Genomic DNA, 19,305 nt, shown 5'->3' on the forward strand with positions numbered 1-19,305 from the left:
TGAAAATACACATCTGAATGCAACCATGAAAGATCATTCTACACTCAACTGATACTGAATATGGAGGGGAAAGGCCTGCTACCTTGCTGAGTAAAAAAAAGACAGATCTGTGATACGGTCATATTTCTTCACCATAAAAATAAATTTTATCCTATTTGTCTATATTTTCTTTATAGGATCTGTAAAAAATGCTCTATTATCAGAATTGGGACTATCTCCACCCCCTTCCACAAAATCACTCATGTTTATGCTATGGACTGGGGGAAGGGAAGGAAAAATAGAAGCTATTATGAGCAACTGAAAACTGGCATTTAGTTAAAAATGTGCATAAAGGAGATAAATGAATCCATAAAGCTCAACCAGATACTTAACCTCAATATGCACTGGTTAAGTCAGGACAGATGGAAGAAACCGCAAGAAGCACCCATTTTACTCCAAATTCATATCTTAATTCTTTAGAAGGTTAAGAAATAAAAAACTAAACACACGTGCACACACGCACACACGCACACCCAAAAGATCTACTCCAACATGCTTGCTTCTATACAACTTAATATAGTATAGTCTTATTATATTACGGCTTATTATGCAGATTTGAATATACTACATCAAACCATATTCTCCAATAAATCACAGAATAAAAGCGTCATAAAATATACCCTCTGTGGCAGGCATCAGCCGTGCCCTCCAACACCAGCAGTACGAAGAAGGCCCTCTGTAGTTACAAATGTATTTGAAAAATTACAAACATGACAATTTAACCAAACTGATAATACTTTTCCCACAAGTAGGAAAAAGATATTAAAGCTGTTCTCTTTGGGACCCAGATATCACCAGCAAAATGAAAATGCAAGAAGCCTATTTTTATATTGAGAAGAAAATTGCCATGTCAAATGAAATGAGAAATGGAGGATCGTTTATGTACTTCTTATACATTGGCTATGAAAGTGTTTCCCTGCAAAGAGAAGAGTTTTGTAATATCATCACAAACAGATGGGGAGCGCAGAGGGAGGTGGGATATAAGGTAATCAACCTGGATAACAGTATGCACCTTGGATGTTAGCAAAAGCGAAGCTAATAGCTTATAAAAAACACATGAAATATATAAAATAAAATGATTTTCATATACATCTTAATTTAAAATAATTAATGCATCAAATCCCTGTTTAAGACTTTAACCTGAATATCAAATTTAAGAGTCCAGACTAGTTACTGTTACCGTGGCTCTCCCCCACATGTAACACACACACTATCAAAAATAATTTAAAAAACCTTCACATTCTTAAATCTAAATTAGTGAGATATTTCTCCAGAAATCTTCCAAATAAATAGCTTTAAAAAAGAAAGAATTTAAAAGCTGTTAACTTTAAAAAAAATCTGTTAAATAAATTATTGATAATTCTTTACCCTACCACTGAAAATAAATCAAGACACTACCAACAACAAAATGAAATTCAAGCCCTGACAAGAGACCCTTTCCAGTTCAAGGTCTCCTTTTAAGGTTCTACCCTCCTTCGTCCTCTCCCACCAGGTCCCAAATGGTTATTGCTGAGTGGGTGTGGCACAGTGAAAATGCAGCATCGGGTTCATTTTGTTCTTCGGGCAGTGTTCCCTACTGTACATGCAAACTGCTTCAGTGGGGCACGCTGGGGCTCCAGGCTCCTGCATCCCCAAAACTGGTCTCCAAAGGGAAGAGATGCCACAACAGCAGCTCCGTCACACAAAGAAACGTGCGTGACCATTTCTGTTCAACTTTAGGATCTTGCCGAGACGTTGCTTGGCTGTTGCCATTCCTTTTTTTGGACGTTTACCTATAAAACATCAACAATGGTGTAAGTAATCATGAAAAGCACACTTGCCAGAGGTGCCTGGGAAAGTTAACAGGAAAGCTCTCTAATGAGAAGTTGCTCTGCACGCTCTCTGGTGAGAAGTTGCTCACACTTCTGGACAGCTACTGTTTACAACCCTTCCAACTGGTCACTCGGGGGATAAAGGCCAACCTCGACGAGGTTGGAAGACCCTCCCGGTCTGACCCTGCCCCTCTCCTGAGCATGAGTACTTACTATACCCTGCACCACTCTGAGCTTCAGCAACAGAACAGTTCACGAAACACCCCTCCTACTGCATCTCACTTGACCCCCAGGGGTCACAGGATCAGCTGTGCCTTCCCTGCTCTCTACTCTGTCACTCCCCCAAATCAATACAGCTAAGCCCTGATCACCCTTTTCAGGATCGACCTCCTCCTCCAGAAAGCCACTCCTGAGCCTCAGGGTTGACTTGGGTATCCTCGTACTCTGTCCCACCATACCTTGGAAATATGTCATCAAGCTGTCCACCATGCATCAGGCTGTGAGCAACTTGAGTGCAGAGACAATGTTTACCTAAACTGCCACTATCCCCATTATGCACACTCAGAAATGTACTGAACCTACAAATGCATGCAAGTCACCTTTTGTTGCCTGGTTGCTGATAGGTGGTGGGTTTGATGCAGGTCTCTTGGTGGGGTGAAGAGGCACTGAAAAGGAAGTTTCACCAACTGGCCTTTCCGGGCTCACTCCGCCATCACTCATCTGGCATGCCCCTGCACTCAAGCTTGAATTCTGCATATATTTTCCATTCTGAAGGCTTGAGCCACTGCTGTCCACAGAATTCCTACTTTGGACCTTCTGAATGACTTCTGATGAACCTTCTTTTTTGATGTATTTCTGGCCTCTACTGAGATCCTAAAGAAAAGGGAAGGAAATAAGCCTGAATTTTCAGGGTTCCTTAAGATCAATGAGGTCTTCAGCCTCTCTCTGAATTAGCAAGTCCAGAGGGGGAAGAAAAAGGATGTAGCATTTTGCTTTCCTTAAACTGTAGTAGCTACAGAAGACTGCCCTTCATGACAGTTATCTCATTCCAAAGTCTAACAGCTCTGAAGGGATCAAGTCTTGAAGTTGCATCACAGCTTAAATCAAGAAGAAAACATTACATTGTCTAAAATAGGGTGCGGGACGAGAGAAAGAATATGACTTAAGCCATCCTGAACTCACGGAGTGTGTGCCATGTGGAAGGACCACAACATGAATTCAAAATCTTGTATTAAATAAGTGAATTACAAAAGTTAAGGGATTTCTAACTTGACTTTTGACTACTGTACTCACATACACTGCCTGAAAGAAATAACTTGGCTCTTACTGTAAAAGCAATTAGAAAACACAAGTATGCCAAAAGAAGAAAAACCACCCATAATTCCACAATTCAGAGGACATTTGGGGCAGAGAGGGTAGATCCCACCCTGCCATATAAGAACTTTGATTCTTTCTCTGGCTGTCATTTTCCAGGATTTGCAACAAAAGGTAGTATTGTTTTCCTTTTTCAGTGGTTTCTTCAAAAAGCTATTTAGGTTCAGTTTTTGTGGTGTAAGCACGGACAACCTGCAGCCCTAACGCATCAGTTCTTCTCTTACAGCAGGGTTCGGATTCAGGAGTCAGGGAGTGCTGATAACTAGGTGCAGTTAAAAAAGAAAGCAAAGGCAGGACCTCCCCTGGTGGCGCAGTGGTTGAGCGCTGGGTTGCAAAGCTGCCTGCAGCCTCTGCAGCGCAAGTTCAATCCCCGGCCCCCGGTGAGGGTCCCACAAAAAAAACAAAAACAAAAACAAAAAAAAACCTAAAAGCAGTTAATGCCATTCTAAATCTCCTTTTAATGCTTCAAACTGTGCATATACCTGAAGATTAAATCTGGAAGTTGTATCAAATTGTTTCATCCAGGAAGAATTCCTCAAGTCTTGATCTTCAGTCTTAACATGGTATCCTAAAGAGAAGTTTCCATTAAATTATCTTCACACAAACGTGAACTTAAAGAACAAAGTTAGCCCAACGTTAAAATTGAAAGCAAATTTATGCTGCTATTAAAAAATGAATATGCTAACTCTTTACATATTTAATCATACATCTTCACCATACTCAAACCCTTTCCTTCTCACTAACAGAATAGTCACCAGCTCACAATTTCACGTTAAATTTTTCACTTTGCTTAAAGACTGTCTTCATATGATGGGTTTTGTGCCAGATGTCGATAGATCTAGCATCAAATTCTACAGCCATCTGTTGCAGATGTAAAATCAAATACAATACACTAGCCATAAAAATGGATTATGTTGCTTGAATTTTGCAATAGTTCAATAGAAACTTTGTCAAGGGATCGAGATCGAGAAGATTATGGGGAAGACAGAATGGACAGATAAGACAATTTGAGTTCTTCCATTACCAATGCATCTTTGGGTAAGTTATTTTAAAAAATATCTCTAGACTCTCCGACCGGCAGAGAGGAGGAAAACAACAAACCAAAACAGCCAATAAGAACAAACGACGCAGCAAGCGGGACTGTGAGTGGAAAGGAACTATTGCAGCCACCACACCCCGTGAACGGGAGCTGAGGCGAACCCTGCAGGATTCGCCGCGGCGGTGAGCGAACGGCTCCGGGCGCCATTAGAGAAGAACAAAGACCCCGGGAGACGCGCACACAGCCCGGGCTGCCGGTAAGCTTGCGCGGAAAGCGGCGTGCTCGGCGTGCTTGAAAAGCAAGTGCAGACCTGGATCGCGGCTGCCCAGGTCCCCGCGCCTGCGACCTAGGCTTGCGGGGAGACGACCTAGGCTTGCGGGGAGACGCGCAGAGGTCCTCACTGAGGTGAAGGTCCCTCCCTGAGTAAGCAGGAACCAGGCGCCCAGGCACGGGAGCGGTGCAAAAGGCGCCATTCCCGCGCCACTGAACTGGGCTACAGCCCGCGTCCTGGAACTGAGGGCTTTGAACTGAGACCCGGGGCACGAAAATTCGGGGCGTGGGTTCTCCACGACGGTGGGGCACAAGGCAGACACAGCACCCCAAAGCTGTTGAGGTGTACCCTACCATTCCCGCTCTGTTCCCTGTCCCACGGGGTGGGGGGAGGCGAAAAACAGCTCCCCAAGGACAATAGGAGAGATCTCTGGCGCCACCTAGCGACCAGGGAAAAAAAGTCACTAACACCCCATAAAACAGGAAATTTCTTAAGACTGCTTGAAAAGGGCAGAAGGCTTCTGGAGGACCCAGTGGCCAGCCGGGAAGTTATTCCACGCCAGGCCCCTTCCGACCAGCAGTCTGAGCCCACAGAGGGAGCAGGCACCCACGTCCGGGGCAGACCGGGTGCGCAGAAGAGTGTGCCTGAAACCAGAGGCGCAGGGACTGCATCCCGCTTCGCCATTTGAGAACAGGGACATTTCTTCAGTAAAAACTGCCTAAAACCAGCAGAAAGCTCCCCCAGGAGACAGAGATGGCTCCTGGAAGAGCCAGAGGGGAGCGGAGAAGTTCACCCAAGATGTCAGTCAGTCCGAGCAACACAGTGTCCCAATGCATACGACAAATTAGAAAACAGACAGTAGGGAGTAGAAGAACCACACGCAACCTAACAACTCCTCAGGAAAGAAGCACACCACAAAAAGAAAACCACTCCCCAGATTGCAACGACAGCAACTTGGAAGAACTTCTGAGCCTTCCAGAAAGAGAATTTAAAATTGCCATGATTAAAAAAGTGATAGATCAGAAGAAGGAAATTGAGTCCCTAAAGAGGGAAGTAAGAGAAATGCAGGAGATCAAAGAATTAATGGAGGAACTAAAGAACTCTGGGAAAAGCAATGAAAGCAGAATAGATGAAATGGAAGAACGAATAAGTAATCTTGAAGACACAGAAATAAAAAGAACCAAAACAGAAAAGGAAAGAGAAGTACGAAGGAAAAAGAATGAAGAAAGACTTCGGGAACTATCTGACTCCATGAGGAAAGGAAATATAAGAGTTATAGGAATTCCAGAAGGAGAGGAGAGAGATGTAGGAACAGAGAAAATATTCATGGATATAATTGAAGAGAACTTCCCAAATGCGAAGAAGGAGCTGAAAATTGATATACAAGAAGCAAGAAGAACACCAAACTTCCACGACGAAAGGAAAAACACAGCAAGACACATAATAGTAAAGCTCCCAAGAATCCAGGACAAGGAAAAAATAATGAAGCTGACAAGAGGGAAGAAACAGATAACATTCAAAGGAAAACCAATCAGGCTGACATCAGACTTCTCTGAAGAAACACTACGGGCAAGGAGAGAGTGGAGGGACATAGTCAACAGACTCCAAGAAAACAGATGCCAACCAAGAATACTCTATCCCGCAAAGCTCTCTTTCCTCCATGAAGAAAGAATATGGACCTTCCCAGACAAAGAGAAACTCCGGAATTTCACTGCGACTAAACCCCCACTCCAAAAAATACTACAAGGAATCCTAAAGCCAGAACCTCAGAGGGACGAATAACAACGAAAGAAGACCAAAAAAAAAAAAAAAAAAAAAGTTATTAAAAGAATAAATAAATAAAATCAAAGGAAAGACAAACATAATGGCAAATACAGATGCTAACATATCAATATTAACTCTAAATGTAAATGGACTAAACTCTTCAATAAAAAGACACAGAGTTGCAGCCTGGATTAAGAAACAAAACCCAACCTTTTGCTGTCTCCAGGAAACACATTTAGCTACAAAAGATAAAAATAGGCTCAAAGACAAAGGATGGAAAACAATCCTACAAGCAAATGGGCCAAAAAAGAAAGCAGGAACAGCTATACTTATATCAGATAAAACAGACTTCAAACTCAAAAAAATAAAAAGAGACCCAATGGTCACTACATTATGATTAAGGGGACAATACTTCAAGAAGAAATAACACTCATTAACATATACTCACCAAACGAAAGAGCACCAAAATATATCAGACAACTGTTGTCCTCTCTGAAAACAGACATCAGAGAAAACACATACGTAGTGGGAGACTTCAACACACCACTATCAACAATGGATAGATCAACAAGACAAAAAATAAGTAAAGAAACTAAAGCTCTAAATAAGGACCTAGAGCATTTGGGCTTAACAAACATCTATAGAACACTAAACCCAAAAAAAACGGAGTACACATTTTTCTCAAGCGCACACGGATCATTCTCCAGGATCGATCACATACTGGGGCACAAGACAAACATCAACAGATACACCAAGATTGAAATCATACCAACCATCTTTTCTGACCACGAAGGCATCAAACTAGAAATAAATCATAAAAAGAAGGCAAGGAACTATCCTACCTCATGGAGATTAAAAGCCACACTACTGGAAGACCACTGGACTAACGAGGAGATCAAAGAAGAAATTAAAAAATTCTTTGAATTGAATGACAAGGAGGACACCAATATCCTAAATGTATGGGATGCAGCAAAAGCAGTAATAAGAGGAAAATATATAGCAATAGAAGCTCACATCAAAAAACAAGAAAGAACCCAAAGAAACAACCTAATCTCGAAGCTCAAAGATCTAGAAAAAGAACAACAAAAAAAACCCAAAACCAGTAGAAGAAAAGAAATAATAAAAACCAAAGCAGAAATAAATGAAATTGAAACTAAAAAAACAATCCAAAAGATCAATGAAACCAAGAGCTGGTTCTTTGAAAAAATAAATAAAATAGACAAACCCCTAGCCAGGCTCACAAAGGAAAAAAGGGAGAAAGCACAAATACACAGGATCATAAATGAAAGAGGAGAAATCACAACGGACACAGCAGAAATCAAAAGAATAATCAGTAACTACTATGAACAGTTATATGGAAACAAGTTCAACAATCTAGAGGAGATGGACAAATTCCTACAACTCTACAATCACCCAAAGCTAGATAAAGAAGAAATAGAACACCTAAACAGACCAATTACAAGCAGCGAAATTGAAATGGTAATCAAAAACCTCCCCAAAAACAAAAGCCCAGGACCTGATGGATTTACAAATGAATTCTACCAAACATTCAAAGATGAATTAGTGCCTATCCTTCACAAACTCTTCCAAAAAATTGAGAAGGAAGGGACAATACCAAACACGTTCTATGAAGCCAATATTACACTAATACCAAAACCGAATAAGGACAACACAAAAAAGGAAAACTATAGGCCAATCTCCCTAATGAACACTGATGTAAAAATCCTCAATAAAATTTTAGCTATCAGAATCCAACAATGTATCCATAAGATAATTCACCACGACCAAGTTGGATTCATTCCAGGGGCACAAGGATGGTTTAACATCCGAAAATCAATCAACGTTATCCAACACATCAACAAAAAGAAATATAAAAACCATATGATAATATCAATAGATGCTGAGAAAGCTTTCGACAAAGTGCAACACCCATTCATGATAAAAGCCCTTGAAATCCTTGGGATATAAGGAACATACCTCAACATCATAAAGGCCATCTATGACAAGCCAACAGCCAGTATCATTCTCAATGGTGAAAAGCTGAAAGCAATTCCATTAAGATCTGGAACAAGACAAGGATGTCCACTCTCACCACTGCTTTTCAATATAATACTGGAAGTCCTAGCCAGAGCAATAAGACAAGAGAAAGACATCCAAGGAATCCAAATAGGAAAAGAAGAAGTCAAACTATCACTATTTGCAGATGATATGATAATATACATAGAGAACCTCAAAATCTCCACAGAAAAACTAATTCAACTCATCAATCAATTCAGTAAAGTGGCAGGATACAAAATCAACACGCAAAAGTCAGTAGCCTTCCTATACACAAACAATAAATCTGAAGAAGAAGAAATAAAAAAAAACCACCCCTTTTATTATCGAAACAAAAAAAAAATCAAATATTTGGGAATAAATCTAACAAAAGAGGTAAAGGACCTATACAAAGAAAACTATAAAACACTGTTAAAAGAAATAGAAGAAGACACAAAGAAATGGAAAGACATCCCCTGCTCATGGATTGGAAGAATAAACATTATTAAAATGGCCATCCTTCCAAAAGCAATATACAGATTCAATGCTATTCCAATCAAAATCTCAATGGCATTCTTCAAAGAAATAGAACAATTATTGATGAAATTCATATGGAATCACCAAAAACCCCGAATAGCCAAAGCTCTACTGAAAAAAAAAGAAGGAAATGGAGGCATCACACTCCCAGACTTCAAACTATACTACAAAGCCATAATCATCAAAACTGCATGGTATTGGAACAAGAACAGACATACAGACCAATGGAATCGAATAGAAAATCCAGAAATAAACCCACAGATTTATGGTCAACTAATCTTTGACAAAGGAGCAAAGACTATGCATTGGAGCAAAGAAAGTTTGTTCAATAAATGGTGCTGGGAAAACTGGATCGCTACATGCAAAAGAATGAAGCTTGACCACTACCTCACACCATACACAAAAATCAACTCAAAATGGATTAAAGAACTAGACATAAGACCTGAAACCATAAAATATATAGAAGGAAATATAGGCGAAACACTACGGGATTTGCACATCAAAGACATCTTTACAGACACATCACCCAAAGCAGTGATAGTGAAGACAAAGATAAACAGCTGGGACTACATCAAATTAAAGAGCTTCTGCACAGCAAAAGAGACAATAACAAAAACAAAGAGAAACCCCACCAACTGGGAGAACATTTTTGCACCCAACACTAATGATAAAGGACTGATCACAAAAATCTGCAAAGAGTTGATGAGACTCAGCAACAACAAAGAAAATAATCCAGTCAAAAAATGGGCAGAAGAGCTAAAAAGAAACTTCTCTGAAGAGGAAATGCAAATGGCCAACAGACATATGAAAAAATGTCAACATCACTTGTAATCAGGGAAATGCAAATCAAAACTACCATGAGATACCATCTCACACCAGTGAGAATGGCACATATTAAAAAAACTAGCAACAACAAATGTTGGCGAGGATGTGGAGAAAAAGGAACTCTTGTGCACTGTTGGTGGGAGTGCAAACTGGTCCAACCACTATGGAGAACTGTGTGGAGATTTCTGGACCTACTAAACATAGAGCTTCCATATGATCCAGCAATTCCACTCCTAGGTATTTACCCAAAGGACACAGAAACATCAATTCCAAAGAGCACCTGCACTCCTATGTTTATAGCAGCACTGTTTACAATAGCTAAGCTTTGGAAACAACCCAAATGCCCAAAAATAGATGACTGGATCAAGAAGATGTGGTACATATATACCATGGAATATTACTCAGCATTCAAAAAAGATAAACACATGCAATTTGCAGCAACATGGATGGCACTGGAAGGGATCATGCTCAGCGAAATAAGCCAAAAAGAAAAAGAAAAATACCGGATGGTCTCACTCATAGCAGGAATCTAGAAAACTTAAATAAGGGACCAGGAAAATGAACATAAGAAAGTGAAAATCATAATCAACAAAAAACTATGAACCAGAGACACTTTTTGGGGGGTAGGGGGCGGGAGGGGAAGGATTGGTGTCAGAATGGGGCGTTTGCAATTGTATGGGGGAATATAAAAATAAAATTTAATATTAAAAAAAAAATCTCTCTAAACCTCAGCTTCTACTAACACAAGCAAATATTTTGAGATCAGATACCTGTATTCAAATGCTAACACCTTTGAATGATAGTTATGTAAGTATGGGCACATTAAATTCACTAAGTCTTAGTTCTTTCATTTGTAAGAATTATGTTACCTACAAGGAAGTGTTGTTTCATGAATTAAGTGGAATGCATGTCAGACTCCTGGCTCATAGCTGACACTTAAATGGGTGAGAATGAACACACTGCTACAAAACGCATGTTGTTTTAACATACTATCAGCTTTCCCCCAATCCTTCTCAGACTTTAAGGGAAACAAATTTTTTCCCTAAAGGCAGACAATAAAACACTATATAGCATTGCTGATATTACCATCGTGTCTTCTCTCTTTCCTGCCACTTTCTTTTCAAGTAGGAGAGAGAATAATCTCAATCAGAAACAGTTCAAAACGTGTTTCCCTCCCCTACCCCATGAATGGAAAAGGGTAGATTGTCCAATCTTAGCCAAACATATAGATACCAAGACATTCCTTATACTCTGAGCAACTCGTGATAGGGAAATATGACTATCCTGCAGCAGCAGCAGAATCACGCAGCAAAAACAATTCCACACCCAGTTCATTTACATTTTGTTTTATACATTTGGATCACACGTGATCTGGCAACATTATGTACTGGGGGCGGGGGTGGGCGGCAGCAATACTTAAGCACCATTTCTAACTAAAGCTGTGCAATAAACAGCAGCGGACAAGGATTATCAGCTGGGGCTCACGTGTTACTCTTTAGAGACTGATAACTTATGCTTCTTACCAGATTCTACTGGCTTATCACAGCGATACAACTGCCTAGCCTCATGGTCACTGCTGTGGCAGCTGCTGGGGTCCTGGACAGAGGGCCTGTCGCCACTGCGGTCTGTGCTTTGTACTGGCCTCTGTAAACATGTGGAATAGTGCAACCCTGCCATAGACAGCATGCCCTGAATCGCTTCTTCCTCTGTGCTCGTCGAGGTAGGACATTCCCTGAAGAGATCATCAAAGAAGACAAGAGTTCATTTAATGAAATTTTTGGTCAAATTTTAAAACGAAACAAAGTTTTCATATCACTTGCATCACAGTGTAATAAGACAACTACCATCAGCAAGCCTACCTTTTAACTGGAATTTCACTTCTAGATGGCTTCTGGCTCTTTTGAAGGAAGTTCCTCATTACATTAGATTCCTCCTTAAAGTTTGATGTTATTTCTTGTTTCTTTTCATCACCTGAACTTTCAGACTCTTCAGTGGCAAAATTATTTTTCTGAGATAAAAAAATAAGGGAAGCAAACTTATATGATATCTGACCAAGTCTGTGCAAACAAACCAAAACACCTGGAATTATCATGAAATTCCTTCTGTATTTCATGTGAAAAGCTCTAATATAATTCCTTAGGAAAAGACACACTGTACAGGTTTTCTTCAAGGTAAAATGACCTATAATCTATGAGAAATATGTGAAATGCAAGAATGGTATCTCCCTCCACCCTTTCCAAAAGGGGGCAAAAACTATGTTTATCAATGTAAAGAGTCATATGAGGGGATGGGGGGTGGGGGAGTGTGTGTGTGTGTGTGTGTGTGTGTGTGTGTGTGTACACATACACCACTCCAAGGAAGACCCTGTGTATACAAGTCAGGAATAGATTTGAGAACAGCTGTTATTCACTTTCCTCCTACATGAAGATAAGTAATAAATATTCGTCTTTCCGTTAAATGATGTATAGGTCACGGCATTTGGGACATACCAGTGCAGTGCAATCAGGTCCAGAGTCTTCTGAATCAGAAATGTCCGAATATTCTGATGATCGATTCCTGAGTTCTGACTTCACACTTGTAAAAAACCCTTGAAGGGAAAGAGAGGAAAATGAAAGCCATTAGAATGAACCAGGTCCAGCATCCTGACAGGTCCCGAAGGCCTTTGTGCTGCTTCCATCCACTTCACTACGTCACTCCCTGGGACTTTCTCCCTAATTGAGCAAGATGCGGATTGAAGAATATTCTGAAGATACTTGGTGTTTCTTGAACACAATTATATATCCCCTAGGAGGTGGGCTTATTATTTTTTTCCAGAAAAAAACCCCCAACACTGAAATTCAAGCTGTTTTTCAATTTCTCTTTTTGCATTAGAAAGCAAGGACAGCAAAAAGATAATGCCCTTAACCCTAAAAGCATTTCTGTTGACATGAGTCCACAAGTGCTCTGTGGACCCCTGAATGAGCTGCCTTCCTCCCAGCCCGGGAGCAAAGGCAGCCACTGATGGCAGTGACACCAGAGTTATGGAGAATTAGCTGGAATTGAGGTATTTAACATGGATTAAGTAATGTTTATTATCTGGACATACACTAGTCAGGTTCAAAAAAACTACTTTTGAAATATGGAGACCCTGAAAAATGTTGAGAAATTAAGAATTCATTCAAAGAAGAAAGATCTCAAGGAAGAGGACATGCTACTACTATCTGTTACAATGAGGGAAATCAACTAATAACTAAGTAGAGGTCTCAGCAGACAATCAAATAAAACATTACATGGATTGCTAATAGCTTCAGGTCATTTCTATGAACATTTAATTCTGAAAATCATGTACACATTAGTTAAAATCATTTGTGAAATTGCATTAAACTGTTAATTGTTTCATTATTTGAAGTATAGGCACATAAAATGCATGCGCTTTCACATGATTCCATCAAGAACTGTCACTAGACAAGGGTGTCAGTGACCCACACACACCCTCACCTTTAAAGAGTAACCTCTCCCCTGACTATTTCCCTCATCTGGCATTCACCATCTGCATTTTTCTGGTAGAAAAACTATTTAGAAATAGTTGAGGTTTCTCACAAGTATTAAGGACACAAAAAATTTCAATTAAACAACAAATGTAAGAACTTTAGAATCAACAAGTTGCTTTACACATTATCACCTGAGTAATATACAGGCCTTTAAAACAACCGTTGAAAATTCATATGGAATCACAAGAGACCCTGAACAGCCAAAGCTCTCCTGACTAAAAAGGGAGTGAAAGGGGGTGCTGCACTTCCAGACTTCAACCTATACTACAAAGCCATAATAAAAACAGCATGGTACTGGAACAAAAACAGACACAAACACTAAAGGAATAGAACTGAGAACCCAGAAATAAAACCACACAGATACGTTCAACTAATCTATGACAAAGGAATAGAGAATATACACTGGAATGAGGGATGTCTCTTCAACAAATGTTGCTGGGAAAATTTACTGACACATGCAAAAGAATGAAGCTAGACTGCCATCGTACCCATGCACAAAAATCAAATCACAATGGATAAAAGACTTGGATATAAGACCCAAAACTATAAAATATATAGAAGGAAACATAGCCAAAACACTCCTTCACATAAACTTCAGAAACACCTTTGAGAATTTGTCTCCAGAATCAAGGAAAACAAGGGGATATAACAGCTGGGGCTATATATATAAACTAAAAAGTCAGAGACAAAACAAAGAGATATCCCACTGAAAGGGAGAAAATATTTGCACACTATACATCTGATAAGGGGCTAATACCAAAGATCTAAAAAGAGCTCATGTAATTCAACAAAACAAATTAAACAACCCAATCAAAAAACAGGCAGAAAAGCAGAAGAAATGCAAATGGCCAAAGGCATATGAAACAAAGTCTATCACCATTTATTATCAGGGAAATGCAAATCAAAACCACAATGAGATACCACCTCACACCTGTGAGAATGGGCCATATTAATAAAACCAGAAACAGCAAATGCTGGGAGGATGTGGAGAAAAAGGACCCCTCTTACACTGCTGGTGGGAATGCAAACTAGTCCAGCCCCTATGTAAAGCTGTGTGGAGGTTCCTCAAAATACTAGAAATGGACCTGCCATATGACTCAGCTATTCCAATCCTAAGAATCTACCCAAAGAACACAAAAACACTAATTCCAAAGGAAACCTGCACTCCTATGTTTATGGAAGCACTATTTACAATAGCCAAGATATGGAAACAACCTACATGCCCCAAAACAGAGACCATGTGGTATATATACACAATGAAATGCTACTCAGTGATCAAAAATAGATGAACTCATGCCATTTGCAGCAACATGGATGGAGCTGGAAGGGTTGATGGTAACTGAAATAAGTCAGAAGGAAAAAGATAAATATTGGATGGTTTCACTTATATGTAGAATATGGAAAAACCAAACAAAGGGTCAAAGCCAAAGCTTGAAAGCTGACCATAGATATGCGGTACCATGAAGGGAGGGGAAGGTGTGAAAACAGGGGTGGGGTAAGAGTGTAGGGAATATGGTGATGAACTATGGATGCTCCAGTGATGAGAGAAATCATGCACTGCCCAAAAATTAAATAAAAAAATTAATCTGTAGTCCTGAAAGGTTACAGAAGTTTTCATCGATCATGCAAATTTGTCTATATGAGTTTTAAGATGCCTTGAAGAAGACAAAATATAAATTGGAGGGCCTCCCCGGTGGCGCAGCGGTTGAGCGCTGGGTTGCGAAGCTGCCCGCAGCCTCTGCAGCGCCGGTTCCATCCCCGGCTGCTCCCTGGCCACCCGAGGAGGGTGCCACATGGCGCGCAGACTGCTCCAGCCGCCAGCTGCTCCCCTCAGCAGTGTACTTCGGTCCTTCTGCCTGCTCTGCTCCCCACTCTGGCTCTGGTGAATTCTCTCACCCTCCCGCACTTCTGACTGTACCCAGTGCTTGTATAAATAAATAAATAAATAAATAAATAAATAAATAAATAAATAAATAAATAAATAAATAAATAAATCTTTAAAAAAAAAGACTAAGATTTAAATATATATATATATATATATATATAAATTGGAGGCAGATTTTCAGATATTTTGTTTAAAATTCTCTGAATTAAAAGAAGCAACCATGTGCTCTCAGATTGCAATTCTGATTCTTAGCATTACATTAAGAATTGAATGCAGATAAATGTCTAAGTGTACAAATCCAAATAAAAGACCATTAAAACAAACGTACTGTTAAGTGGTTTTTGCGAGTCTTCATTCTCCACACCCTCTATTCCTGAACTCTCTTCTATCTTCATTTTTGCTTTTTTGGTTCTTCTCTTATCCTCTTCATTCTCACTATCTGCTGTATAAAGACTTTGATCTGCAAAGGGCTGTCTCTCATCTCTGTATACAAAAGGAAAAGCAACCAAGTCAGAAAAAGTGCAATGATGTGGCCAAACAGTATAACCCCCCACCACCCACTTACAGTCAGCTGCACAACAGTGGGCACCAGGGATTCAATTAACAGAAGGGAACACTGAAAACTAATCAGTTTGATACTCTGATCTACTTTACGTACTTGATTATTCTTCCATTGGTCAGCAGTAATCGTAGATCATTATCTTTCGCTCTCCATTCCGGTACCGTGGAAGATGGCTGGAGATGTTTGTTGAATTTTCCATTCAGTTTAGAGCTCAAGACATCCTTCAAGTATAAAAACAGAATTTACTTGACTCCACCCTTAAAACACACCTGCTTCAGTATAAGACTACAGCGTACCGCCACCATCCCCCTCTGCCCTCTAAAAAGCTGCCGGGCAAGGGGTGCACAGTGGGGTGACATGAAAACTAAATGGCTTCTAAAACCAAAGCAGGACATGGTTCACCTGTCTGCAGCCCGCTAACAATGAAACACGCAGTAGAGTAGACCGCAAGATTTGCATAAAGCAAATCCACAGACATTCCTCGCTGGCAGAAAGCTGGAGAAGCACTGCCTGCATGTGTTTCTATCCTCTTTCCACTGCAGTGCTACCTGCTGGGTCCTTCCAGCCACCTTCTCCTTGACCTGATCCCTAGTCTTCCTAACAGGCGCTGTCAGCAACTTGTAGGTCACCACACTGCTCTCAGAGGGACAGAGGCTGCCTCGTTATACAGAAAGACACAGGGAGTTACTGGTTTTCATTATGTAAAGAATACTCTCTTTTGTAGTAAATTTTTTTCTTTAGTAATAAATAGAACTTTCACAATTAGGTAATTCACCTGGCTTGCTCTCGCTTCTGTCCACAATACTTTTCCTCAGATCTGTGGTTCCGGCTGACTTCTCATTATCTAAGCATCAGTTCACACGTCACCACCCTAGATAAGGCACCAGTCTTCCCAACTCCTTTACTCTATGGCTTCCTTCATAACACCTGTTTTCTGAAATCATAGTATTTTAATATGTCTCTGTCTCTCCACCCTTCTAACATGAACTAGGATGGACGTGATCTGAGGGTATTTTCTGGTATTTTCTCCGGAGCCTGCAGGAGCATGACACTGGATAAACACTCAGTGAGCCTATCAGTGTATGAAAGAGACTTATTCCTTTGCTTCTACACAGATGCCTAGAACAGGCATAAGTACTGTCTGGCCTCTAAAAACCTAAGCAAAGAATAAGGAGAATGGTCAGACTGTCCTCCTTTTGTGTTATCCTTTTATAGAACTTTCAGAAACAACCAAGCTTCCTTTTATGATCATGAACCCCAATACTTGCCTCTTCCCATGGACACATCTCCAACCTTCTGAGGACTTCCCTTGTATGAAGTTCGAGGATGTCCAGATTAGAAGGAGTTCGGACATTATGATCTCGAAGCTTCCTCATCTTCCGTCGGGAATGATACGGGGAAGTTGCTTCATTTGAGGATCGTGAAACTGGACACACAGTAGGAATTCCCTGAGATTTAACTGGTTTGCCATTTTCCTCCTTTAAGAATTAAATTTAGAGTATTTTGATGACAAGGCTAGGGACATACCTAAGTAACCATTCATTAAAATATCAGTATTTATTTTAGAAAACAAAACCATTCAGTTTAATCTTATAAACAAAAAAGACCAAATCATAAGACCTGAGTCCCTTCTTTCCCCCCACAGTAGCCTGTGAACATATTTGCTGACTTTCAGTATCATTTTAAAGCTGTGCTATACCCCCTTATACAGACAGAGCACAATCTGTTGACCTAATGCTCGTAGCTATTTAGGCTGCTCTCAGTTCTTTCCTAGGATGAACAGTTTCATGTACATATTTACGTAAGTCAGTACTTGTTTTTTAAGCCAAAGTCACACATTTATGTAGTTTTAAAAATTAAAACTCCATAAGCAAATCATGAAAAGTAATGGTCTACTCTTTCCCATCCTGATTCCCATTTTCCAGAAGCAACCACCTGCAAGTTTTCTATAATTGTATTAACATACACTTGACATAACTTTGTAGCACATAACCTGTATTTTCATATTCAGAGGGACCTATTGCCCATAAACCCTGAGCTTTTTGAAGGGTCTACTATCATTACTGGAAATAAATGGAATATGAAAGTTTTATTCTGTACTTTTTTATTTTTTTTGTAATAACCTAAAGAACCTGAAATAGCCTGATAATACTCCTTTATTACTTCATTATGACACCATACTCTAAATCTCTCTCTAGGACTTTAGAAGCCTGGAAACCTAAGAATTCTTCTAAAACATAGCTCATTCTACCTGTTTTCTAAGTGTAGCAGAGCCTTCAAATGTCTGTAGTGTAGCAGTAGATCCATTTGCTTCTCAAAGGAGATGGTAACCAAACATTCAGATGATAGTGTCTATTCTTACCTCTATTGCTCGAATTACTTTAGAAAGTTCTTTAATAAGATGTCCAGGTCTAACATTGTCTGGAATTTCAAAGGCATGTTCAGACACAAGCTGCATTTGGATTAATAAAGAAAAGAGCCAAAGTTACTTACACTTTAATATGTAAAAATAATTTCCTAAACCAACTTTGGGGTTGTCTTGGTTTTACAAACATAGCCGAATACTAGTAAATCAGCTCTCAAGGTTCATGTAATTGGGGTAAGACCTTCTAAGGAGCTCCTCAGTTACTTATAAATTCTCTTAGAAAGAGCTAAAGATGCATTTATCACACAGTGAATTTTGCTTTATATTGAGTAGCAACCTCATACTCTACATCTCAAAGCCGACCATAATTCTAATGGCGCCACTCAGTAGTAATTAATTTAGCTTGACATTAATTCATAATAAGCAAGGACATGGATGTGTAAGAGGGAACACAGGCACTAAAACAATCTTAGTTTCTTGTGGGATATCTAATTTGAAACATTTTTTATAAACTTTTCATTGTTAAAAGCAAAAGAGGAAAAAGATCCATGATTAGGGAAATAATTAATTGGTGAGTTACCATATCTGCAACTACTACCATTATTTATCATGTCTATGTCCAGATATTAATGTTTGTATCTAAGAACGTTCTGATTGTTTAATTACACTCAACAAGTTTTTACTTTTGCTTCACATCCTTTTGTTGTCTTGCACACACTCTGTTAAAACAAACTAATAATAACAGTGACATTACGTGCCAGGCAAGTATCTGTTAAGTACTTTATGAGTGTTAGTGCATGTAATTCTTTCAACAACAACTATGACAGTGATACTACTATTATTCCCATTCTATAACCAAGGGAACAAAAACAGAGGTCGGGAAATTAGCCCAAGGTCACTGGTTTATTAGTAACAAAGTCTAGAGTTGAATACAAACATCTGAGCCCACAAAGTCCATGCTCTTAACCACTAAGCAGGGTGTCCTCTCATCTCAGAGCAAAGTTAATAGTTCCAAGCATCATGCCTTTAAAAGTGAATGTAATGAGTTGTAATGTAATGAGTTGATAGTCTTTTTATCAATGAATTTTACTGTGCATCAAAATCACCTATGAAGTTTGTATAACAGAGAGGTTCAGATTCTATCCCAGATCTATTAAATCAGAATTTCTAGGGGAGGAGTCTGGTGATATTATTGTTAAAGAGCTCTAAAGGCAATTCTGATAAACACACCAATTTGAGAACCACTTGTCTAAAGTTTTCTATAGGAAA

The 19,305-nt window shown here is 39.5% G+C and overlaps 1 protein-coding gene across 1 annotated transcript in view; it reads right to left on the reverse strand.

The window, feature by feature from the left end:
• Positions 1–1,716: 1,716 nt before the first annotated feature.
• KDM7A (lysine demethylase 7A) overlaps positions 1,717–19,305 on the reverse strand; it is a gene marked incomplete at both ends in the record, with an annotated part of 76,053 nt that continues 58,464 nt past the window's right edge. Inside the window, 10 exons of the mRNA XM_084229723.1 lie at positions 1,717–1,811; positions 2,450–2,723; positions 3,707–3,792; positions 11,218–11,426; positions 11,554–11,702; positions 12,184–12,281; positions 15,438–15,592; positions 15,768–15,892; positions 16,940–17,149; positions 18,034–18,123. Coding sequence (XP_084085849.1) covers positions 1,717–1,811; positions 2,450–2,723; positions 3,707–3,792; positions 11,218–11,426; positions 11,554–11,702; positions 12,184–12,281; positions 15,438–15,592; positions 15,768–15,892; positions 16,940–17,149; positions 18,034–18,123 — 1,491 coding nt within the window. The remainder of the gene's footprint in view (positions 1,812–2,449; positions 2,724–3,706; positions 3,793–11,217; positions 11,427–11,553; positions 11,703–12,183; positions 12,282–15,437; positions 15,593–15,767; positions 15,893–16,939; positions 17,150–18,033; positions 18,124–19,305) is intronic.

The sequence above is a fragment of the Talpa europaea genome (genome assembly GCF_964194135.1).
Source record: "Talpa europaea genome assembly, chromosome: 3".
In the NCBI taxonomy this organism is placed as follows: domain Eukaryota; kingdom Metazoa; phylum Chordata; class Mammalia; order Eulipotyphla; family Talpidae; genus Talpa; species Talpa europaea.